The sequence below is a fragment of the Tasmannia lanceolata genome, unplaced genomic scaffold (genome assembly GCF_043159265.1).
Source record: "Tasmannia lanceolata isolate RefF3 unplaced genomic scaffold, GAP_Taslan_0.1 ptg000008l, whole genome shotgun sequence".
Lineage (NCBI taxonomy): Eukaryota > Viridiplantae > Streptophyta > Magnoliopsida > Canellales > Winteraceae > Tasmannia > Tasmannia lanceolata.
The window spans coordinates 23824297-23849163 of record NW_027518685.1 but is presented as its reverse complement, the minus strand read 5'-3'; the positions used below and the strand labels follow the sequence as shown (position 1 = coordinate 23849163).

The 24867-nt window shown below is 39.5% G+C and overlaps 3 protein-coding genes across 3 annotated transcripts; all 3 read right to left on the bottom strand.

The window, feature by feature from the left end:
- Positions 1–1359: 1359 nt before the first annotated feature.
- On the bottom strand, positions 1360–4081 carry LOC143883460 (tryptamine hydroxycinnamoyltransferase 1-like). Its single transcript, XM_077386811.1, has 2 exons — positions 3319–4081; positions 1360–2490 (listed from the first exon to the last, which is right to left on the bottom strand). Exons 1-2 carry the CDS (start codon positions 3888–3890, stop codon positions 1758–1760), a joined length of 1305 nt encoding a protein of 434 aa, XP_077242926.1. The 5' UTR covers positions 3891–4081; the 3' UTR covers positions 1360–1757.
- Positions 4082–9417: 5336 nt separating this feature from the next.
- Positions 9418–11946, bottom strand: LOC143883459 (agmatine hydroxycinnamoyltransferase 1-like). The gene is made up of 2 exons (XM_077386810.1): positions 11183–11946; positions 9418–10360 (listed from the first exon to the last, which is right to left on the bottom strand). The coding sequence occupies exons 1-2, from the start codon at positions 11752–11754 to the stop codon at positions 9628–9630; spliced, it is 1305 nt and encodes a 434-aa protein (XP_077242925.1). The 5' UTR covers positions 11755–11946; the 3' UTR covers positions 9418–9627.
- A 5358-nt stretch (positions 11947–17304) lies between these two features.
- Positions 17305–19833, bottom strand: LOC143883458 (agmatine hydroxycinnamoyltransferase 1-like). Its single transcript, XM_077386809.1, has 2 exons — positions 19070–19833; positions 17305–18247 (listed from the first exon to the last, which is right to left on the bottom strand). Exons 1-2 carry the CDS (start codon positions 19639–19641, stop codon positions 17515–17517), a joined length of 1305 nt encoding a protein of 434 aa, XP_077242924.1. The 5' UTR covers positions 19642–19833; the 3' UTR covers positions 17305–17514.
- Positions 19834–24867: the final 5034 nt, after the last annotated feature.

Genomic DNA, 24867 nt, shown 5'->3' with positions numbered 1-24867 from the left:
AGGCAGCGTATCAAGTCTCTGATCTCGTCCAAAATATGAGAAAGGCGCCAAGGTCCCGCACATTTATTAGCAGCCCAAGCAATGACATTTGAGGAATCCCTTCCACAATCAAAGGACCGATTTTGTGGGAACGGAACCATTTTAGTCCGAATACTAGGGCTCTTGCCTCAGCCTCATTGGCATTGCATGTTCCAACCAGACCCGAAAACGTCATAATAATCAGGCTTTCAGAATTGCGAATCGCACCCACAATGCCAGCCATCCCTGGGTTGCCAAGCGGCGACTCAATATAATTAAGTTTTACCCAACCGCAACGTGGGGGTCCCATTTAGGCATAATAGACTTGGATATCTTCCTTTCCTTCATTATCGACAGTCCATTACGGAGTACATCCAACAAAGAATACGGGATTCCACCCCTAGCTTTTTCCCGGCTAATAATGCTGATTTTAATATCCAGAAGAACGTGCCAGATATGCTTGGCTTTACAATTAAATATCCGCCCATTACGCTCAGCCCATAGGGGCTAAATCACAGCAAAAGGCATATAAGACCACATCAGATTCTCAAGACAACCATGAAAGCCACCTGCCCAATTTAGCAAGGTCTTTGCGATACAATCTTGGATTAGATATCCCAAAAGATCTGAAAATACCCATCCAAACCGAATAGGAGAAAGGGCATAATAGAAGTAGATGGTCCAACGACTATTCGTGGTTGCGGCACAGAGCACACAGCTAGTACATTGGATCTTTCTTTATTTAAGCCATTCACATGTATTGATCGACCTATGGTATACCGTCCAAGCGAAGCACTGTATCCAGGGTGGGACGTTTGCATTCCATAGATGGAGCATACTAGCAGTCCTCCTAGATTCCACATTTACCATGAGACTCCAGCATCCAGATCCACTTATCACATTCATGGAGGGATGGATATTGGTCCGAAAGTCGAGCAAGTAGGGAGGTGAGAAGATTAATCTCCCCGTCTTTCAGGTTTCTGCGAAGACGAAGTAATAACACTATTACAATATAAATAGGGACATGATTTCAGTGCTCCAATATTTGATAAAGATGCGCGAGGTATCTTGTCGTGTAGTATTCAGGGTTGTCAATGGGATAATGAGGTTCTCAAAAAGCTCTTTTAACTTTTTAAGCCCTTCGAATATTACATGATGAGATGCTTCGTGCATCTTTATCAAAACGTTGGGAGTGCTGAAATCATTTCCCTGTAAATAATACTATTACAATATAAATAGGGAAATGTTAACCAAAACCCAGCCGTCTTTTCTTATTTAATTGTCTCGTGAGAGTTTTTGGGAAATTTAATAATCTTTTAAACACTAATAAAAGACAAGACGGTCACAAAATACCAAATTATGGTTGTGCTGATATCATTTTCCAGTAAATTCATAGGAAACATTCTTTAGATTCTTTAATGGAATCTGTTATGGTGGTAGCAATAGCCAGAGACTGGCATGACAGTGGCACTGACACCAATGATCAATGAATATAAGATAAGATCCCATTGAGAGCTTTTCAAATTTCAATACAATTGTCCACAACTCATGAGATTATTATTGGATCTTATAATTGACAGAGAACTTTTAAGGAGGACCTTTCCACATCCAGTCTTTTGTTGAAGCCTATCCTTGATGCTCAATAAAGAAAACAACCCCCTGTTATTGATAACTACATCCTTCTGTAACAGTTTACCAGCAGTGAAGAAAGCAACCTCCTAGGAATATCTCATCATCTCTCAAGCCAAGGAGTGGGAGATTTGTTTAAACAGTTTTGCATGCTCTTCCAACATTGTAACTATAACATCCACACCCCCTTTAACATCCTCATCCAATGAAGGAATTAGTATCACCACCCCTTCCACAGGAACCCAACCAGGTAAAAAACTACACAATCTTCCCCCACACCCAAAATTCATCTCATCAAAATTAAACCCTAACCAGCAATCAACTTCCAAATTAGGGGACAAAACTGTTCCCTCTATATCTGTAATAGGCATCAGCACTTCCCTTTCATTCAAAAACCCAAAATCAATGAACGATCGGAGATAGCTATCTGTAATTTGTCGGACTCCACCCCGAACTAGTCCGGCGGTATGTTCAAGACTTCCATCAAGTAGCTCTTGCACAATTGCATTTGAGAAGGCATTGATCACCAAGTTACCAAAGTACTCTTTTGGAGCTGGAGGGGACAATCTTTGCCGTCCGTTCACCGCGACCCTGATTTGTGTAAGCTCCATCGGGTCAAGTCCGCGAGCCACGGTTATCTTCCTCCATAGATGAGCCAATAGCAACTCGAAAGTCGAATATTTATGCAGAAGCTGGCCTTTGAGCTTTGTTGATATAAACTCCTTAGAGTAATGTACTAATATGTTACGTATGTCAGGATTGAATTCCAATGGAGCTTCATCGTAAGAATGAGAAATGAGGGAGAGTGGCGCAAACTCGACCCCCCAGAATTCAAACTCACACCTGCAAACACAAACCCGGATCAAACTAGAAAGCAATAAAGAAAATAAAATATATATATAAGTCAATTAAGGATGAGAAGATTATAAATACTCGTGGTACAAAGACCAAAAATATACCACTGTTCCATTTCGATCTGATTTACCTATGTCTTGATCACAAATTACTTAATCTTGATCATGATCCATTCGGAACCCTTATCAATTGGACCCTTTTGGAGTACTTTTTGGATCTACCTTTTGAGTCTGGGTCACAATCTATTTTTAATCTGACCGTCTATTGGAGTATCCTAGATCATACTTATGTTGCTTGGAGCTTAGGCCCTGTACGTTTAATTTTGAGTCCAATAATTGGTTTCGGGCTCGCAATCGCTTGTCGATCTTAAACGAACAGGTGCTAAGGGTGAAGGGAGGGAAGAAACAAGATGGAGAAGAAACTTTATGTAAATGAAAAGTGTGAAAATAAAATATTGTTTGTCATTTTGAGTTGGGTTTTTGAATGTTAGGAAAATATTTTCATGAATAGTCATAAATGAATAAAAATGAAGGTTATATTTGTATATTGACGCTCGCCATTCAAATCTAACCCTCTGTTGGATTTTGTGGCCACATTTGGGTCAAGATCTGAAATAATTTCAGACCTTAGGATATGGATCCAAAAAACACAGTTAGGATTCAACTTTTGTTCCCAAGTCTTGTCCCTTAATGTTCGGATCTTTTGAATCCATTGGACCGTTGTCCATTGACACCCCTACTAATCTTGTGATTAGTAGCTGGGGTAACATTTCCGATCAATCACTACCAGAATACAAGACATCTATCACAACAATACCTAGGAGGGTGGCGCGGTGCAAGCATGCTTTGATCATAGACTGGGAGGGGGGCAACATCAAGCCCACGAACACACCTCCCCCAAGCGGTGAAGAAGTTGCCCATAGATTGCCCGTCGGCCACCCAATGGTGTGCGGTTATTGCTATAACCAAACCGCCACATGCGAAACGATTCAGCTGGACTTGGATTAAAGTCTTGGCTTCTTCGGTCGGCGGGTAGAAGGATTTCATATCTAGAGATGGCTCAAGCGGGAGATAATTTTCGAGATTTTCATCCACCTTCGCTTCTACAAATAGCGCCCCTCGGCTCTTGCCACGGCCAAATAGAATGCACGGCAACCCATTGTCGTCAGTTTCTCCGAAACGGCCGACGAGGGTCGGAAAGTGCGCTAAAGTCTTGATCAAACCTTCCTTCAAGGCAGTATTTGTCGCCGCCGGTGGGGTGAAGGCGTAAATTACGGGGATGTGCCAGTTAAGGGTGGACCTATCAAATATGGTGAGGGGTATTTGTGTAACTTTTGTTTGCTGATCAACGTTGGATATGATGGTAGATCTCAGTACTTGCACTTCCATGTCTGAGTGTTGGGTATTTTCTACTTTTGGATGGTGTTTATATAGGGATTCCTTGTATTCTATTTTGAGTTAAAACCAGTTTGCTGGTGTTTTTAAGGTCTTTGAAGTTTATCCTCTATTGAATTTGTGAAGAAAACGATGAAATAATGTCGCCATGGTTATGTTCTGAGGTTGAATTTTAACAAGGAGAAGACTGCCATGGAAGCTTTTGAATGTTACTTTAGTTGGCATATAAAATACAAAACATTACCTACCAGAAAAAAACACGTAAATTCTCCTATTCAAGATAGAAAACTCCAAATTGCAGTTTCTCGTAATGCCATGCGTCTAAGTAGACGTAGAAAACTTTGAAGGAAATGGGTGTTGGTATTGCAACATTCAATTTGTCTTACTTGATTTTGTTGTACAATTTCCTTTTAAGGAAATAATTGTCAAACCTTATTTTACGGGTGTATAAAGGATACACAGTAGCCATCTTTGAAAATGAAAGGAGGCTTCTTACTAGGTAGAGTCGTTTCTGTTGTAAACTCTTCTAGTTTTGATCCATTATACACGTGCCACTTTTGTAGGGATCCAACCTCGAAACACGTACTAGTTCAGCTCATTACCTACTACACTATCAAAGCATTGAGGCTCATGGCCTCGTGGGGATATGCTTGTGAAATCGAGACCATTTCTAGGTAGTCTTAAAAGAGGCTAAAAGGATCAAGGGCATCTTTAGATTTCATACAGTGGGACCCACATGGTTTGGTGATCCAAACAATTCATTTGTTGGACCCTAATGTTGTTAGGTACCTAACCAATACCCCCAAAAGCTTTAGAGCTGATGAAATGCGTCGGGCTACCTAGCTAGGCCCTTTAAACATGCCACATACCAGATTGGGTCCCTTCCATACCTAGGTAGGCCCCACTCAGGATTGTAACATCCTGCCATGCTTTTGCATCCGCTGTTCTAAGTTGCCCACTCTCAGTACTTTTATTTTGACTGGTTTTTTTTCTTTCTATGTTGCCAATTCCACAGGTCTCCCCTTTTGAGGCGGCCCACTCTATACAACTTCAATTTGGTGGCTTTTACTCAGGCTTTTTTTTTTTTTTTTTTACCAAGTAGCCCTTTCCAAATAGTCCTCTCCATAGGTTGCCCTTCATGTGACTTGAACACAGGACACAGTGGTTGCTCTGATGCCAAATGTTAAAAGTACCCAACCAATACACCAAAAGCTTTAGACCTGATGGAACGTGATAGGTTAGGCTCTTTAAACCTTTCCCATACAAGGATGGGTCCCACCTAGTCCACACCTAGACAGGGCCCCACTCAATATCGTAACACTTAACTTGGATGGGCCATGCCTCGAAAATTCTCCACTGGATGAACCTAACAGTCCAATTTGTAAAGGTTTCTATGACGTGTTGTCACTCTATGGATTGGAGGGTTAGGATCATCTTATGGAGATAATCAGATGTAGAATAGGTTGTGTGACCCAAAAATCATCTCCATAAGATAATCCTAGTCCTCCGGTCTATATAGGTTTTCTAAAATGTGTTGACACTATAACTATTGTTCTGTCATTAGGTTTTCTGTTGAACTCTCATCAAAATCCAATTTCTAGGTTGTTTTTCTAATGTCCACACATTAACATCGCATAAGCTCTCAGCTCTTAGCAGTGTGGGTGGAAAGCTAACTGAACAACGTAACGATTATTACCTTTTTAACCGTGTCATCGTCGATTCACCTGAGTTTGCATTTTTCCTTACAAATACAATCAAAACTCCTTGGACTCACCCAAGTTGATCTGCATAAACTTGTGTACTCAATCGCATCAATCGAAGACTCATTCGAGCCCCCCGTTGAGTCAACTAGGATTTTCTTTGGCCCCATTTTAGCCACACCTGCGTTGAGTCTCCTGTTGAACATATAAGATCAGACTGTATCCTCATAAAGTTTATGTTGTGTCTCTCTTGCCATATCCACCAACGGATAGAAAATAAGAAAATTTTATTTTGTGTTGCAGATAATTCAATTCCTTTGAAAGTTTTCTAGGCCCCCTATACACTTGAGGTCCATTGGGTTGCCATTGAAACAGTGTTTCCACGGGAAAATAAAGTAAAATGATACCGTATTTCCTTTCTGGGACGTTTGATTGCTATGAACAATTCATTTTACATTTCTTGTCTTCAACGAATTGTCCAAATAATAGCCTTTTAAGTTTCTTCCCAAATGGAGGGGGAAAATAAACATGATTTTTACTTCTACTTTGGTTTTACTTTGAAAATGAAGTCATTTTTTTTCTTGGGACAATTTTATTTTTATTCTCGGTCAATTCTATTTTAATTTTTTTCCATTTTGTTTAGAAAAGTTTGTTTAAGCTTTTCTAGTTTTCTCATGTTTCACTACTCTTTCAAGTTCTTTTCAACTTATTCGAATTTTGTAACATCTCTGAAATGAAACACCAATATTGAACAAAAACAATAAAGAAATCTGAACAAAATTGGCAACTATGGATATCATCGTTGTTTTTAAAATCGTACGATTTGCGATTCAATCTTACGATTCAATCAAATCTTATAGATTTCGATTTGAATCCCGTGACTGATTCTTAATATGTAAGAAATTCTTGATTTTTTTTTATTGAATCTTACAATTCGATCATAAATCGTTCGTTTCATACGATTTATGTGATTTATCTTGAATAAGTTTTTCTTTTTGAATAATAATAATATATTGATTAGGGAAAAAAGTGATACAAAGCAAAGAAATACGAAGGAGAAAAGGGAACATAGAACCATAGTCAAGGAGGGAGATAATCGAAGATCTCCAATATATCTCGATGAATTGCAGCTCGGGCCGTATGGTCCACCTCACAATTCGTCGATCTACTGACATGACGAAATCTCACCAGATGATTGGCGAGATGATCCTGAATCTCATCAAAATACTCCGCAAATCTCCATAGCGGTGGGTGTGACCCATCCTACCAACGAACGACATTAAGGGAGTCTCCCTCATTCATAAGATAGTCCATATTCGCCGTATCCAAAATCTGGATTCCTTGCAGAAGAGCCCTTGCTTCTGTCTCGTTAGAATCCTTAATACCAAGATGACCAAAGAAGGCTCATTTAGTGTCACCTGCCTCATCTCTAAGCAAGCCCCCAATACCAGTTGGGTCCTTTGTTTGCTTACTCATTTCGTGCTTTTTATTAGAAAATGATTTGTGGCCTTTGTGGAAAAGATGTTTTGGTCATCCACATAAAGATTATTTATTGAAACCAATGTTATATTTTGGTTTGATTATCAATAAAGGTGATGCTTCTCATGTTTCTTTTCCTTTTAATTGTGATGCATGTCCAGTTAGTGAAGATCGTGCTTATAGGAAAAATTGAAAAAGGAAAGAGGCGCAGAAGGTTCTGAGAATAAATTTCGATCTCAATCTGATTCTAGGGGAGAGATGACATGGGAGGTTGTTTCTAGACCAATCGATGACATTAAAATTCATGGCCTGGAATATTGGAGATGTGGGTTCGGGTTCTAAGAGGAGGATGGTAAAGGATCAGAACCTCTATGAATTTGGAAATGTTATGCTCAAAAGAAACTAAGAAAGTGTTATTGTCAAAATTACCTCTTCCATTATAATATGGGAAATCTGGTTAGAAAGGTACAAAAGAAGAATGGAAAATCAAAGGACACATACTAATCAGATTAAAAAGAAAATCATAACATGGCTTAGGGATCTAGGAGATAATGCAAAAACGACGTCCAAATGCAACCTAATGGAAAGATTATCTCTAGATCAGTTCAACATTACGATTAAAGATCCCATCCCGAAAAAATTATCTTTGGTTTACTAGAAAAAATCTAGGAGCAATTTTTTGAAGTTGAACATCGATGGTGCAGCTAGAGGCAACCCTGGTATTCGCTGTAAGAGACGGTATTATCAGAGATAATAATAGTCGAGTCATAATTGTTTTCTCTCATTTCTATGATGTGAATACTAGCATGCTAGCTGAAGCCAAAGCTATGAGAGATAGTCTCTGTTATTGTGCTTTAAGTATTAAAAAAATATGGATTGAATAGGATAGTTTTTTCCTTGTCAATATCATCAAAGGTAAAGACAGTCTCCTTCGCACATTCACCATATTATAAAAGAGTTAGGGGATATATTATCTGCTATGAATTTTGTTATTACTCACATTTCTGGGAATGTAATCTTGTTGCGGATAGCTTGGCCCTAATGCAGTCTTTGGGAATGGGCTACACTCCCCAAGAACTCTAGAGGAGCCGTTAGATATGACCAATTAGGTATTTCTTAGATTCACACGTACTAAATAAATATTGTTTGTTTCTTGTAGAAGGGTAAATGAAATATTTTTTTTCTTTTTCTTTTTGTATCTGTTTTGGGCTAGAGGCAAGGTTCTATGTCCTCCTCTTGTCACTATTTTTTCTCATTAATAAAATTTAAGGTGCTGCCCCGGGTTCCTAGATAAATTCTGGGTTAAATAAATGATCCAAAGATGAGAACATTTCCATGCAGTTCTCCTGGACTAACAACCACCCGCGCTTATTCATGGCTTGTCTTGATTGGTCCCTCTTTTCTTCAGATTGAGAGGAGCATTTCGCCAACATTTTCTTGAGGGCAGTATCTTGAGAGGTCTTCTATTTCCTCCTAAGACTTCTTCTCGTCATTCCTTCTGCCTAAAGGAGCCATAAAGGGGTGTTGGAGAAAGACAATGGATGGGGAGCTTTAAGCTCTCAATGAAAGCAATGATCTGGTTCCATGTCTATATGCACCAGTGATTGGGAGTAACTAGGTTTATTTGAGGGCTATGATAAACTCGCACCCCCTGTAGGATGATTCCCACCCCTTTAACGTGAATTGAAGTCAAAAAGCGATTAATTCTGTTCACGTTACCCTCCTTTTTGACGTCAGTTCACATTACAAGGGTGCGAATTATCTTAAAGGGGGTGCGAATTTATCATCGCCCATATTTTGGTAAGCTCAAGTCCGCTGGTAGGCTTGAGTGCTTGACAGGTACAAAACTTGTTTGGTAGCATAAAGGTACAAACAAGAATAACGGGTTGACTATGACAACCCTTTTGCCATTTGTGCAAAGACTGTTCGTGCCTTCATGTGCATTTCTTCTACCGACAATAACCTCTTTTTAAGATGGGATTTACTAAGGTCCATCGCAAAAGGCTTTTCGCGGCTGGTCTGTTGCATGTCAGACCAGCCACCTTATGAATAGAGACAAAAGCTGTTGTCTTCATTAACGAGGTGGCTGGCCTGACGTGCTAGAGATCAGCCGCGAAAACCCTTTTGAGATGGACGCTAGCAAGTCCCTTTTAGGATAAACGTTAAGAATGTGTTCTTTTGTGGTCATCTCCTGTAGAGACAATATACATGACACCTTGTGGATAAGGACTTGGGTTTCTATGCTTAAGGTCATATCGAGCTGAAATCATTCCTTCAGATTAGTGTTCAAAGATTATGCTATTGAACGAATATAACATCTCATTGAGAACTTTTCAATATGATTGTCGACAACTCATGAGATTATTATTGGATTTTATTGCTGACAAAGGAACTTTAAGGACCTTCCAGTCAAAACACATAACCAGTCTTTGGTGAAGCCTATCTTCTGATACTCAATAAAGAAAACAACCCCCTATTATTGATAACTACACCCTTCTATAATAGTCTACTACAGTGAACAAAGCAACCTCTTGGGAATATTTCACCATCTCTCAAGCCAAGGAGTGGGAGATTTGTCTGAAGAGTTTTGCATGCTCTTCCAACATAGTAACTATAACATCCACACCCCCTTTATCATCCTCGTCCAATGAAGGAATTAGTATGACCACCCCTTCCACAGGCACCCAACCAGGTAAAAAACTACACAATCTACCCCCACACCCAAAATCCATCTCATCAAAATTTAACCCTAACCAGCTATCAACTTCCAAATTAGGGGACAATACTGTCCCCTCTACATCTGTATTAGGCATCAGAACTTCCCTTTCATTAATAAACCCAAAATCGATGAACGATCGGAGATAGCTATCTCCGACCTGTCGAACTCCATCACTAACTAGTCCGGCGGTATGTTCAAGAGTTCCATCTAGTAAGTCTTTCACAATTGCATTTGAGAAGGCACTGATCACCAAGTTACCAAAGTACTCTTTTGGAGCTGGCGGGGTTAATCTTCGCCGTCCGTTCACCGCTACCCTGATTTGGGTAAGGGCCATCGGGTGAAGCCCGCGAGCCTCGGTTATCTTCCTCCATAGGTGAGCCGTTAGCAACTCGAAAGTCGAATATTTTTGTTGAAGCTGACCCTTCAGCTTTGTTGATATAAACTCCTTAGAGTAATGTGCTAATATGTTACGTACATTGGGATTGAATTCCGATAAAGCTTCGTTGTAAGAATGAGAAATGAGGGAGAGCGGTACAAACTCGACCCCCCAGAATTCGAAGTCGCACCTGCGAACACAAACCCATATCAAACTAGAAAGCAATAAAGAAATTAAAACATAAACATAAGTCACTTGAGGATGAGAAGCTTTTAAATACTCGTACAAAGACCAAAGATACCACAGATCCACTTCGGATTGGATTTACATGTCTTGATCATGATCCCTTCAGAATCTGTTGGGGATTCCATGCGAAAGCAAAGATCCCACATCAGAAAACTGAATGGATGTGGATGGGCTTATAAGGACTTGGCCATCCTCTCCTTAACAGCTAATTTTTAAGGTTGGGCATCCTCTTCTTAACAGCTAATTTTTAAGGGTGAATTCTCCCCGAGTCCCAAATAGAACCCTTATCAATTGCAATTGGATCCTTTTGGATCCTACTTATGTTTAGTCTAGGGGTCCCATCAGAGTGTCCTAGATCATACTCACGCTGCGAAAATACCTCCAACTGTTTAGTCTAGGGGTTTCATTAGAGTGTCCTAGATCATACTTACATTGCAAAAATACCTCTGATGAACAGATATAAATGAACAAAAATATGATGATTATTTTTGCACATTCATGCTCTTCTAAAATATCTAAGACGCTCCATTGGATTTTGTAACACATTTGGGTCAAGATCTGAAATAATTTCAGACCTTAGGATATGGATCCAAAGAACACAGTTAGGATTCAACTTTTGTTCCCAAGTCTTGTCCCTTAATGTTCGGATCTTTTGAATCCATTGGACCGTTGTCCATTGACACCCCTACTGATCTTGATATTAGTAGCTGGGGTAACATTTCCGATCAATCACTACCAGAATACAAGACATCTATCACAACAATACCTAGGAGGGTGGCGCGGTGCAAGCATGCTTTGATCATAGACTGGGAGGGGGGCAACATCAAGCCCACGAACACACCTCCCCCAAGCGGTGAAGAAGTTGCCCATAGATTGCCCGTCGGCCACCCGATGGTGTGCGGTTATTGCTATAACCAAACCGCCACATGCGAAACGATTCAGCTGGACTTGGATTAAAGTCTTGGCTTCTTCGGTCGGCGGGTAGAAGGATTTCATATCGAGAGATGGCTTAAGTGGGAGATAATTTTCGAGATTTTCATCCACCTTCGCTTCTACAAATAGCGCCCCTCGGCTCTTGCCATCGCCAAATAGAATGCACGGCAACCCATTGTCGTCGGTTTCTCCGAAACGGCCGACGAGGGTCGGAAAGAGAGCTAAAGTCTTGATCAAACCTTCCTTCAAGGCAGTATTTGTCGCCGCCGGTGGGGTGAAGGCGTAAATTACGGTGATGTGCCAGTTAACGGTGGACCTATCAAATATGGTGAGAGGTATTTGTGTAACTTTTGTTTGCTGATCAACGTTGGATATGATGGTAGATCTCAGTACTTGCACTTCCATGTCTGAGTGTTGGGTATTTTCTACTTTTGGATGGTGTTTATATAGGGATTCCTTGTATTCTATTTTGAGTTAAAACCAGTTTGCTGGTGTTTTTAAGGTCTTTGAAGTTTATCCTCTATTGAATTTGTGAAGAAAACGATGAAATAATGTCGCCATGGTTATGTTCTGAGGTTGAATTTTAACAAGGAGAAGACTGCCATGGAAGCTTTTGAATGTTACTTTAGTTGGCATATAAAATACAAAACATTACCTACCAGAAAAAAACACGTAAATTCTCCTATTCAAGATAGAAGACTCCAAATTGCAGTTTCTCGTAATGCCATGCGTCTAAGTAGGCGTAGAAAACTTTGAAGGAAATGGGTGTTGGTATTGCAACATTCAGTTTGTCTTACTTGATTTTGTTGTACAATTTCCTTTTAAGGAAACAATTGTCAAACCTTATTTTACGGGTGTATAAAGGATACACAGTAGCCATCTTTGAAAATGAAAGGAGGCTTCTTACTAGGTAGAGTCGTTTCTGTTGTAAACTCTTCTAGTTTTGATCCATTATACACGTGCCACTTTTGTAGGGATCCAACCTCGAAACACTAGTTCAGCTCATTACCTACTACACTATCAAAGCATTGAGGCTCATGGCCTCGTGGGGGATATGCTTGTGAAATCGAGACCATTTCTAGGTAGTCTTAAAAGAGGCTAAAAGGATCAAGGGCATCTTTAGCTTTCATACAATGGGACCCACATGATTTGGTGATCCAAACAATTCATTTGTTGGACCCTAATGTTGTTAGGTACCTAACCAATACTCCCAAAAGCTTTAGAGCTGATGAAATGCGTCAGGCTACCTAGCTAGGCCCTTTAAACATGCCACATACCAATTGGGTCCCTTCCATACTTAGGTAGGCCCCACTCAGGATTGTAACGTCCTGCCATGCTTTTGCATCCGCTGTTCTAAGTGGCCCACTCTCGGTGCTTTTATTTTGACTGGTTTTTTTTGTTTCTATGTTGCCATTTCCACAGGTCTCTCCTTCTGAGGCGGCCCACTCTATACAACTTCACTTTGGTGGCTTTTACTCTGGCTTTTTTTTTTCTTTTACCAAGTAGCCCTTTCCAAATAGTCCTCTCTATAGGTTGCCCTTCATGTGACTTGAACACAGGACACAGTGGCTGCTCTGATGCCAAATGTTAAAAGTACCCAACCAATACACCAAAAGCTCTAGACCTGATGGAACGCGTTAGGTTAGGCTCTTTAAACCTTTCCCATACAAGGATGGGTCCCACCTAGTCCGCACCTAGACAGGGCCCCACTCAATATCGTAACACTTAACTTGGATGGGCCATGCCTCGAAAACTCTCCACTGGATGAACCTAACAGTCCAATTTGTAAAGGTTTCTATGACATGTTGTCACTCTATGGATTGGAGGGTTAGGATCATCTTATGGAGATAATCAGATGTAGAATAGGTTGTGTGACCCAAAAATCATCTCCATAAGATAATCCTAGTCTTCCGGTCTATATAGGTTTTCTAAAATGTGTTGACACTATAACTATTGTTCTGTCATTAGGTTTTCTGTTGAACTCTCATCAAAATCCAATTTCTAGGTTGTTTTTCTAATGTCCACACATTAACATCGCATAAGCTCTCAGCTCTTAGCAGTGTGGGTGGAAAGCTAACTGAACAACGTAACGATTATTACCTTGTTAACCGTGTCATCGTCGATTCACCCGAGTTTGCATTTTTCCTTACAAATACAATCAAAACTCCTTGGACTCACCCAAGTTGATCTGCATAAACTTGTGTACTCAATCGCATCAATCGAAGACTCATTCGAGCCCCGTTGAGTCAACTAGGATTTGCTTTGGCCCCATTTTAGCCCACATCTGCATTTTGAAACACCTTTTTACGCCAATCAATATCCTGTTGAACATATAAGATCAGACTGTATCCTCATAAAGTTTATGTTGTGCCTCTCTTGCCATATCCACCAACGGATAGAAAATAAGAAAATTCTATTTTGTGTTGCAGATAATTCAATTCCTTTGAAAGTTTTCTAGGCCCCCTATACACTTGAGGTCCATTGGGTTGCCATTGAAACAGTGTTTCCACGGGAAAATAAAGTAAAATGATATCGTATTTCCTTTCTGGGACGTTTGATTGCTATGCACAATTCATTTTACATTTCTTGTCTTCAACGAATTGTCCAAATAATAGCCTTTTAAGTTTCCTCCCAAATGGAGGGGGAAAGTAAACATGATTTTTACTTCTACTTTGCTTTTACTTTGAAAATGAAGTCATTTTTTTTTCTTGGGACAATTTTATTTTTATTCTCGGTCAATTCTATTTTTATTTTTTACCATTTTGTTTAGAAAAGTTTGTGTAAGCTTTTCTAGTCTTCTCATGTTTCACTACTCTTTCAAGTTCTTTTCAACTTATTCGAATTTTGTAACATCTCTGAAATGAAACACCAATATTGAACAAAAACAATAAAGAAATCTGAACAAAATTGGCAACTATGGATATCATCGTTGTTTTTAAAATCTTACGATTTGCGATTCAATCTTACGATTTAATCCAATCTTATAGATTTCGATTTGAATCCCATGACTGATTCTTAATATGTATGAAATTTTTGATTTTTTTACTGAATCTTACAATTCGATCATAAATCGTTCGTTTCATACGATTTATGTGATTTATCTTGAATAAGTTTTTCTTTTTGAATAATAATAATATATTGATTAGGGAAAAAAGTGATTGACTTAGGAAGGTGATACATTACAAAGCAAAGAAATACGAAGGAGAAAAGGGAACATAGAACCATAGTCAAGGGGGGAGATAATCGAAGATCTCCAATATATCTCGATGAATTACAGCTCGGGCCATATGGTCCACCTCACAACTGACATGACGAAATCTCACCAGATGATTGGCGAGATGATCCTGAATCTCATCAAAATACTCCGCAAATCTCCATAGCGGTGGGTGTGACCCATCCTACCAACGAACGACATTAAGGGAGTCTCCCTCATTCATAAGATAGTCCATATTCATCGTATCCAAAATCTGGATTCCTTGCAGAAGAGCCCTTGCTTCTGTCTATTAGAATCCTTAATACCAAGAGGACCAAAGAAGGCCCATTTAGTGTCACCTGCCTCATCTCTAAGCAAGCCCCCAATACCAGTTGGGTCCTTTGTTTGCTTACTCATTTCGTACTTTTTATTAGAAAATGATTTGTGGCCTTTGTGGAAAAGATGTTTTGGTCATCCACATAAAGATTATTTATTGAAACCAATGTTATATTTTGGTTTGATTATCAATAAAGGTGATGCTTCTCATGTTTCTTTTCCTTTTAATTGTGATGCATGTCCAGTTAGTGAAGATCGTGCTTATAGGTAAAATTGAAAAAGGAAAGAGGCGCAGAAGGTTCTGAGAACAAATTTCGATCTCAATCTGATTCTAGGGGAGAGATGACATGGGAGGTTGTTTCTAGACCAATCGATGACATTAAAATTCATGGCCTGGAATATTGGAGATGTGGGTTCGGGTTCTAAGAGGAGGATGGTAAAGGATCAGAACCTCTATGAATTTGGAAATGTTATGCTCAAAAGAAACTAAGAAAGTGTTATTGTCAAAATTACCTCTTCCATTATAATATGGGAAATCTGGTTAGAAAGGTACAAAAGAAGAATGGAAAATCAAAGGACACATACTAATCAGATTAAAAAGAAAATCATAACATGGCTTAGGGATCTAGGAGATAATGCAAAAACGACGTCCAAATGCAACCTAATGGAAAGATTATCTCTAGATCAGTTCAACATTACGATTAAAGATCCCATCCCGAAAAAATTATCTTTGGTTTACTAGAAAAAATCTAGGAGCAATTTTTTGAAGTTGAACATCGATGGTGCAGCTAGAGGCAACCCTGGTATTCGCTGTAAGAGACGGTATTATCAGAGATAATAATAGTCGAGTCATAATTGTTTTCTCTCATTTCTATGATGTGAATACTAGCATGCTAGCTGAAGCCAAAGCTATGAGAGATAGTCTCTGTTATTGTGCTTTAAGTATTAAAAAAATATGGATTGAATAGGATAGTTTTTTCCTTGTCAATATCATCAAAGGTAAAGACAGTCTCCTTCGCACATTCACCATATTATAAAAGAGTTAGGGGATATATTATCTGCTATGAATTTTGTTATTACTCACATTTCTGGGAATGTAATCTTGTTGCGGATAGCTTGGCCCTAATGCAGTCTTTGGGAATGGGCTACACTCCCCAAGAACTCTAGAGGAGCCGTTAGATATGACCAATTAGGTATTTCTTAGATTCACACGTACTAAATAAATATTGTTTGTTTCTTGTAGAAGGGTAAATGAAATATTTTTTTTCTTTTTCTTTTTGTATCTGTTTTGGGCTAGAGGCAAGGTTCTATGTCCTCCTCTTGTCACTATTTTTTCTCATTAATAAAATTTAAGGTGCTGCCCCGGGTTCCTAGATAAATTCTGGGTTAAATAAATGATCCAAAGATGAGAACATTTCCATGCAGTTCTCCTGGACTAACAACCACCCGCGCTTATTCATGGCTTGTCTTGATTGGTCCCTCTTTTCTTCAGATTGAGAGGAGCATTTCGCCAACATTTTCTTGAGGGCAGTATCTTGAGAGGTCTTCTATTTCCTCCTAAGACTTCTTCTCGTCATTCCTTCTGCCTAAAGGAGCCATAAAGGGGTGTTGGAGAAAGACAATGGATGGGGAGCTTTAAGCTCTCAATGAAAGCAATGATCTGGTTCCATGTCTATATGCACCAGTGATTGGGAGTAACTAGGTTTATTTGAGGGCTATGATAAACTCGCACCCCCTGTAGGATGATTCCCACCCCTTTAACGTGAATTGAAGTCAAAAAGCGATTAATTCTGTTCACGTTACCGTCCTTTTTGACGTCAGTTCACATTACAAGGGTGCGAATTATCTTAAAGGGGGTGCGAATTTATCATCGCCCATATTTTGGTAAGCTCAAGTCCGCTGGTAGGCTTGAGTGCTTGACAGGTACAAAACTTGTTTGGTAGCATAAAGGTACAAACAAGAATAACGGGTTGACTATGACAACCCTTTTGCCATTTGTGCAAAGACTGTTCGTGCCTTCATGTGCATTTCTTCTACCGACAATAACCTCTTTTTAAGATGGGATTTACTAAGGTCCATCGCAAAAGGCTTTTCGCGGCTGGTCTGTTGCATGTCAGACCAGCCACCTTATGAATAGAGACAAAAGCTGTTGTCTTCATTAACGAGGTGGCTGGCCTGACGTGCTAGAGATCAGCCGCGAAAACCCTTTTGAGATGGACGCTAGCAAGTCCCTTTTAGGATAAACGTTAAGAATGTGTTCTTTTGTGGTCATCTCCTGTAGAGACAATATACATGACACCTTGTGGATAAGGACTTGGGTTTCTATGCTTAAGGTCATATCGAGCTGAAATCATTCCTTCAGATTAGTGTTCAAAGATTATGCTATTGAACGAATATAACATCTCATTGAGAACTTTTCAATATGATTGTCGACAACTCATGAGATTATTATTGGATTTTATTGCTGACAAAGGAACTTTAAGGACCTTCCAGTCAAAACACATAACCAGTCTTTGGTGAAGCCTATCTTCTGATACTCAATAAAGAAAACAACCCCCTATTATTGATAACTACACCCTTCTATAATAGTCTACTACAGTGAACAAAGCAACCTCTTGGGAATATTTCACCATCTCTCAAGCCAAGGAGTGGGAGATTTGTCTGAAGAGTTTTGCATGCTCTTCCAACATAGTAACTATAACATCCACACCCCCTTTATCATCCTCGTCCAATGAAGGAATTAGTATGACCACCCCTTCCACAGGCACCCAACCAGGTAAAAAACTACACAATCTACCCCCACACCCAAAATCCATCTCATCAAAATTTAACCCTAACCAGCTATCAACTTCCAAATTAGGGGACAATACTGTCCCCTCTACATCTGTATTAGGCATCAGAACTTCCCTTTCATTAATAAACCCAAAATCGATGAACGATCGGAGATAGCTATCTCCGACCTGTCGAACTCCATCACTAACTAGTCCGGCGGTATGTTCAAGAGTTCCATCTAGTAAGTCTTTCACAATTGCATTTGAGAAGGCACTGATCACCAAGTTACCAAAGTACTCTTTTGGAGCTGGCGGGGTTAATCTTCGCCGTCCGTTCACCGCTACCCTGATTTGGGTAAGGGCCATCGGGTGAAGCCCGCGAGCCTCGGTTATCTTCCTCCATAGGTGAGCCGTTAGCAACTCGAAAGTCGAATATTTTTGTTGAAGCTGACCCTTCAGCTTTGTTGATATAAACTCCTTAGAGTAATGTGCTAATATGTTACGTACATTGGGATTGAATTCCGATAAAGCTTCGTTGTAAGAATGAGAAATGAGGGAGAGCGGTACAAACTCGACCCCCCAGAATTCGAAGTCGCACCTGCGAACACAAACCCATATCAAACTAGAAAGCAATAAAGAAATTAAAACATAAACATAAGTCACTTGAGGATGAGAAGCTTTTAAATACTCGTACAAAGACCAAAGATACCACAGATCCACTTCGGATTGGATTTACATGTCTTGATCATGATCCCTTCAGAATCTGTTGGGGATTCCATGCGAAAGCAAAGATCCCACATCAGAAAACTGAATGGATGTGGATGGGCTTATAAGGACTTGGCCATCCTCTCCTTAACAGCTAATTTTTAAGGTTGGGCATCCTCTTCTTAACAGCTAATTTTTAAGGGTGAATTCTCCCCGAGTCCCAAATAGAACCCTTATCAATTGCAATTGGATCCTTTTGGATCCTACTTATGTTTAGTCTAGGGGTCCCATCAGAGTGTCCTAGATCATACTCACGCTGCGAAAATACCTCCAACTGTTTAGTCTAGGGGTTTCATTAGAGTGTCCTAGATCATACTTACATTGCAAAAATACCTCTGATGAACAGATATAAATGAACAAAAATATGATGATTATTTTTGCACATTCATGCTCTTCTAAAATATCTAAGACGCTCCATTGGATTTTGTAACACATTTGGGTCAAGATCTGAAATAATTTCAGACCTTAGGATATGGATCCAAAGAACACAGTTAGGATTCAACTTTTGTTCCCAAGTCTTGTCCCTTAATGTTCGGATCTTTTGAATCCATTGGACCGTTGTCCATTGACACCCCTACTGATCTTGATATTAGTAGCTGGGGTAACATTTCCGATCAATCACTACCAGAATACAAGACATCTATCACAACAATACCTAGGAGGGTGGCGCGGTGCAAGCATGCTTTGATCATAGACTGGGAGGGGGGCAACATCAAGCCCACGAACACACCTCCCCCAAGCGGTGAAGAAGTTGCCCATAGATTGCCCGTCGGCCACCCGATGGTGTGCGGTTATTGCTATAACCAAACCGCCACATGCGAAACGATTCAGCTGGACTTGGATTAAAGTCTTGGCTTCTTCGGTCGGCGGGTAGAAGGATTTCATATCGAGAGATGGCTTAAGTGGGAGATAATTTTCGAGATTTTCATCCACCTTCGCTTCTACAAATAGCGCCCCTCGGCTCTTGCCATCGCCAAATAGAATGCACGGCAACCCATTGTCGTCGGTTTCTCCGAAACGGCCGACGAGGGTCGGAAAGAGAGCTAAAGTCTTGATCAAACCTTCCTTCAAGGCAGTATTTGTCGCCGCCGGTGGGGTGAAGGCGTAAATTACGGTGATGTGCCAGTTAACGGTGGACCTATCAAATATGGTGAGAGGTATTTGTGTAACTTTTGTTTGCTGATCAACGTTGGATATGATGGTAGATCTCAGTACTTGCACTTCCATGTCTGAGTGTTGGGTATTTTCTACTTTTGGATGGTGTTTATATAGGGATTCCTTGTATTCTATTTTGAGTTAAAACCAGTTTGCTGGTGTTTTTAAGGTCTTTGAAGTTTATCCTCTATTGAATTTGTGAAGAAAACGATGAAATAATGTCGCCATGGTTATGTTCTGAGGTTGAATTTTAACAAGGAGAAGACTGCCATGGAAGCTTTTGAATGTTACTTTAGTTGGCATATAAAATACAAAACATTACCTACCAGAAAAAAACACGTAAATTCTCCTATTCAAGATAGAAGACTCCAAATTGCAGTTTCTCGTAATGCCATGCGTCTAAGTAGGCGTAGAAAACTTTGAAGGAAATGGGTGTTGGTATTGCAACATTCAGTTTGTCTTACTTGATTTTGTTGTACAATTTCCTTTTAAGGAAACAATTGTCAAACCTTATTTTACGGGTGTATAAAGGATACACAGTAGCCATCTTTGAAAATGAAAGGAGGCTTCTTACTAGGTAGAGTCGTTTCTGTTGTAAACTCTTCTAGTTTTGATCCATTATACACGTGCCACTTTTGTAGGGATCCAACCTCGAAACACTAGTTCAGCTCATTACCTACTACACTATCAAAGCATTGAGGCTCATGGCCTCGTGGGGGATATGCTTGTGAAATCGAGACCATTTCTAGGTAGTCTTAAAAGAGGCTAAAAGGATCAAGGGCATCTTTAGCTTTCATACAATGGGACCCACATGATTTGGTGATCCAAACAATTCATTTGTTGGACCCTAATGTTGTTAGGTACCTAACCAATACTCCCAAAAGCTTTAGAGCTGATGAAATGCGTCAGGCTACCTAGCTAGGCCCTTTAAACATGCCACATACCAATTGGGTCCCTTCCATACTTAGGTAGGCCCCACTCAGGATTGTAACGTCCTGCCATGCTTTTGCATCCGCTGTTCTAAGTGGCCCACTCTCGGTGCTTTTATTTTGACTGGTTTTTTTTGTTTCTATGTTGCCATTTCCACAGGTCTCTCCTTCTGAGGCGGCCCACTCTATACAACTTCACTTTGGTGGCTTTTACTCTGGCTTTTTTTTTTCTTTTACCAAGTAGCCCTTTCCAAATAGTCCTCTCTATAGGTTGCCCTTCATGTGACTTGAACACAGGACACAGTGGCTGCTCTGATGCCAAATGTTAAAAGTACCCAACCAATACACCAAAAGCTCTAGACCTGATGGAACGCGTTAGGTTAGGCTCTTTAAACCTTTCCCATACAAGGATGGGTCCCACCTAGTCCGCACCTAGACAGGGCCCCACTCAATATCGTAACACTTAACTTGGATGGGCCATGCCTCGAAAACTCTCCACTGGATGAACCTAACAGTCCAATTTGTAAAGGTTTCTATGACATGTTGTCACTCTATGGATTGGAGGGTTAGGATCATCTTATGGAGATAATCAGATGTAGAATAGGTTGTGTGACCCAAAAATCATCTCCATAAGATAATCCTAGTCTTCCGGTCTATATAGGTTTTCTAAAATGTGTTGACACTATAACTATTGTTCTGTCATTAGGTTTTCTGTTGAACTCTCATCAAAATCCAATTTCTAGGTTGTTTTTCTAATGTCCACACATTAACATCGCATAAGCTCTCAGCTCTTAGCAGTGTGGGTGGAAAGCTAACTGAACAACGTAACGATTATTACCTTGTTAACCGTGTCATCGTCGATTCACCCGAGTTTGCATTTTTCCTTACAAATACAATCAAAACTCCTTGGACTCACCCAAGTTGATCTGCATAAACTTGTGTACTCAATCGCATCAATCGAAGACTCATTCGAGCCCCGTTGAGTCAACTAGGATTTGCTTTGGCCCCATTTTAGCCCACATCTGCATTTTGAAACACCTTTTTACGCCAATCAATATCCTGTTGAACATATAAGATCAGACTGTATCCTCATAAAGTTTATGTTGTGCCTCTCTTGCCATATCCACCAACGGATAGAAAATAAGAAAATTCTATTTTGTGTTGCAGATAATTCAATTCCTTTGAAAGTTTTCTAGGCCCCCTATACACTTGAGGTCCATTGGGTTGCCATTGAAACAGTGTTTCCACGGGAAAATAAAGTAAAATGATATCGTATTTCCTTTCTGGGACGTTTGATTGCTATGCACAATTCATTTTACATTTCTTGTCTTCAACGAATTGTCCAAATAATAGCCTTTTAAGTTTCCTCCCAAATGGAGGGGGAAAGTAAACATGATTTTTACTTCTACTTTGCTTTTACTTTGAAAATGAAGTCATTTTTTTTTCTTGGGACAATTTTATTTTTATTCTCGGTCAATTCTATTTTTATTTTTTACCATTTTGTTTAGAAAAGTTTGTGTAAGCTTTTCTAGTCTTCTCATGTTTCACTACTCTTTCAAGTTCTTTTCAACTTATTCGAATTTTGTAACATCTCTGAAATGAAACACCAATATTGAACAAAAACAATAAAGAAATCTGAACAAAATTGGCAACTATGGATATCATCGTTGTTTTTAAAATCTTACGATTTGCGATTCAATCTTACGATTTAATCCAATCTTATAGATTTCGATTTGAATCCCATGACTGATTCTTAATATGTATGAAATTTTTGATTTTTTTACTGAATCTTACAATTCGATCATAAATCGTTCGTTTCATACGATTTATGTGATTTATCTTGAATAAGTTTTTCTTTTTGAATAATAATAATATATTGATTAGGGAAAAAAGTGATTGACTTAGGAAGGTGATACATTACAAAGCAAAGAAATACGAAGGAGAAAAGGGAACATAGAACCATAGTCAAGGGGGGAGATAATCGAAGATCTCCAATATATCTCGATGAATTACAGCTCGGGCCATATGGTCCACCTCACAACTGACATGACGAAATCTCACCAGATGATTGGCGAGATGATCCTGAATCTCATCAAAATACTCCGCAAATCTCCATAGCGGTGGGTGTGACCCATCCTACCAACGAACGACATTAAGGGAGTCTCCCTCATTCATAAGATAGTCCATATTCATCGTATCCAAAATCTGGATTCCTTGCAGAAGAGCCCTTGCTTCTGTCTATTAGAATCCTTAATACCAAGAGGACCAAAGAAGGCCCATTTAGTGTCACCTGCCTCATCTCTAAGCAAGCCCCCAATACCAGTTGGGTCCTTTGTTTGCTTACTCATTTCGTACTTTTTATTAGAAAATGATTTGTGGCCTTTGTGGAAAAGATGTTTTGGTCATCCACATAAAGATTATTTATTGAAACCAATGTTATATTTTGGTTTGATTATCAATAAAGGTGATGCTTCTCATGTTTCTTTTCCTTTTAATTGTGATGCATGTCCAGTTAGTGAAGATCGTGCTTATAGGTAAAATTGAAAAAGGAAAGAGGCGCAGAAGGTTCTGAGAACAAATTTCGATCTCAATCTGATTCTAGGGGAGAGATGACATGGGAGGTTGTTTCTAGACCAATCGATGACATTAAAATTCATGGCCTGGAATATTGGAGATGTGGGTTCGAGGTCTAAGAGGAGGATGGTAAAGGATCAGAACCCTTATGAATTTGGAAATGTTATGCTCAAAAGAAACTAAGAAAGTGTTATTGTCAAAATTACCTCTTCCATTATAATATGGGAAATCTGGTTAGAAAGGTACAAAAGAAGAATGGGAAATCAAAGGACACATACTAATCAGATTAAAAAGAAAATCATAACATGGCTTAGGGATCTAGGAGATAATGCAAAAAACGACGTCCAAATGCAACCTAATGGAAAGATTATCTCTAAATCAGTTCAACATTACGATTAAAGATCCCATCCTGAAAAAATTATCTTTGGTTTACTAGAAAAAATCTAGGAGCAATTTTTTGAAGTTGAACATCGATGGTGCAGCTAGAGGCAACCCTGGTATTCGCTGTAAGAGACGGTATTATCAGAGATAATAATAGTCGAGTCATAATTGTTTTCTCTCATTTCTATGATGTGAATAGTAGCATGCTAGCTGAAGCCAAAGCTATGAGAGATAGTCTCTGTTATTGTGCTTTAAGTATTAAAAAAATATGGATTGAATAGGATAGTTTTGTCCTTGTCAATATCATCAAAGGTAAAGACAGAGTCTCCTTGCACATTCACCATATTATAAAAGAGTTAAGGGATATATTATCTGCTATGAATTTTGTTATTACTCACATTTCTTGAAATGTAATCTTGTTACGGATAGCTTGGCCCTAATGCAGTCTTTGGGAACGGGCTACACTCCCCAAGAACTCTAGAGGAGCCGTTAGATATGACCAATTAGGTATTTCTTAGATTCACACGTACTAAATAAATATTGTTTGTTTCTTTGTAGAAGGGTAAATGAAATATTTTCTTCTTCTTCTTTTTGTATCTGTTTTGGGTTAGAGGCAAGGTTCTATGTCCTCCTCTTGTCACTATTTTTTCTCATTAATAAAATTTAAGGTGCTGCCCCGGGTTCCTAGATAAATTCTGGGTTAAATAAATGATCCAAAGATGAGAACATTTCCATGCAGTTCTCCTGGACTAACAACCACCCGCGCTTATTCATGGCTTGTCTTGATTGGTCCCTCTTTTCTTCAGATTGAGAGGAGCGCATTTTGCCAACATTTTCTTGAGGGCAGTATCTTGAGAGGTCTTCTATTTCCTCCTAAGACTTCTTCTCGTCATTCCTTCTGCCTAAAGGAGCCATAAAGGGGTGTTGGAGAAAGACAATGGATGGGGAGCTTTAAGCTCTCAATGAAAGCAATACATGGGATCTGGTTCCATGTCTATATGCACCAGTGATTGGGAGTAACTAGGTTTATTTTGAGGGCTATGATAAATTCGCACCCCTGTAGGATGATTCCCACCCCTTTAACGTGAATTGAAGTCAAAAAGCGAATAATTCTGTTCACGTTACCCTCCTTTTTTACGTCAGTTCACATTACAAGGGTGCGAATTATCTTAAAGGGGGTGCGAATTTATCATTGCCCTTATTTTAGTAAGCTCAAGTCCGCTGGTAGGCTTGAGTGCTTGACAGGTACGAAACTTGTTTGGTAGCATAAAGGTACAAACAAGAATAACGGGTTGACTATGACAACCCTTTTGCCCGTGTGCAAAGACTGTTCGTGGCTTCATGTGCATTTCTTCTACCGACAATAACCTCTTTTTAAGATGGGATTTACTAAGGTCCATCGCAAAAGGCTTTT

What these genes read in the sequence shown, in the direction of transcription:
- LOC143883460 (XM_077386811.1), bottom strand. Translation starts at nt 3,890, where the DNA reads ATGGAAGTGCAAGTACTGAGATCTACCATCATATCCAACGTTGATCAG. An exon ending in GCACCGCGCCACCCTCCTAG is followed by an intron (nt 2,491 to 3,318) that starts GTATTGTTGTGA and finishes TTGTGTTTGCAG; the next exon opens with GTGTGAGTTTGAATTCTGGG.
- LOC143883459 (XM_077386810.1), bottom strand. Translation starts at nt 11,754, where the DNA reads ATGGAAGTGCAAGTACTGAGATCTACCATCATATCCAACGTTGATCAG. An exon ending in GCACCGCGCCACCCTCCTAG is followed by an intron (nt 10,361 to 11,182) that starts GTATTGTTGTGA and finishes TTGTGTTCGCAG; the next exon opens with GTGCGACTTCGAATTCTGGG.
- LOC143883458 (XM_077386809.1), bottom strand. Translation starts at nt 19,641, where the DNA reads ATGGAAGTGCAAGTACTGAGATCTACCATCATATCCAACGTTGATCAG. An exon ending in GCACCGCGCCACCCTCCTAG is followed by an intron (nt 18,248 to 19,069) that starts GTATTGTTGTGA and finishes TTGTGTTCGCAG; the next exon opens with GTGCGACTTCGAATTCTGGG.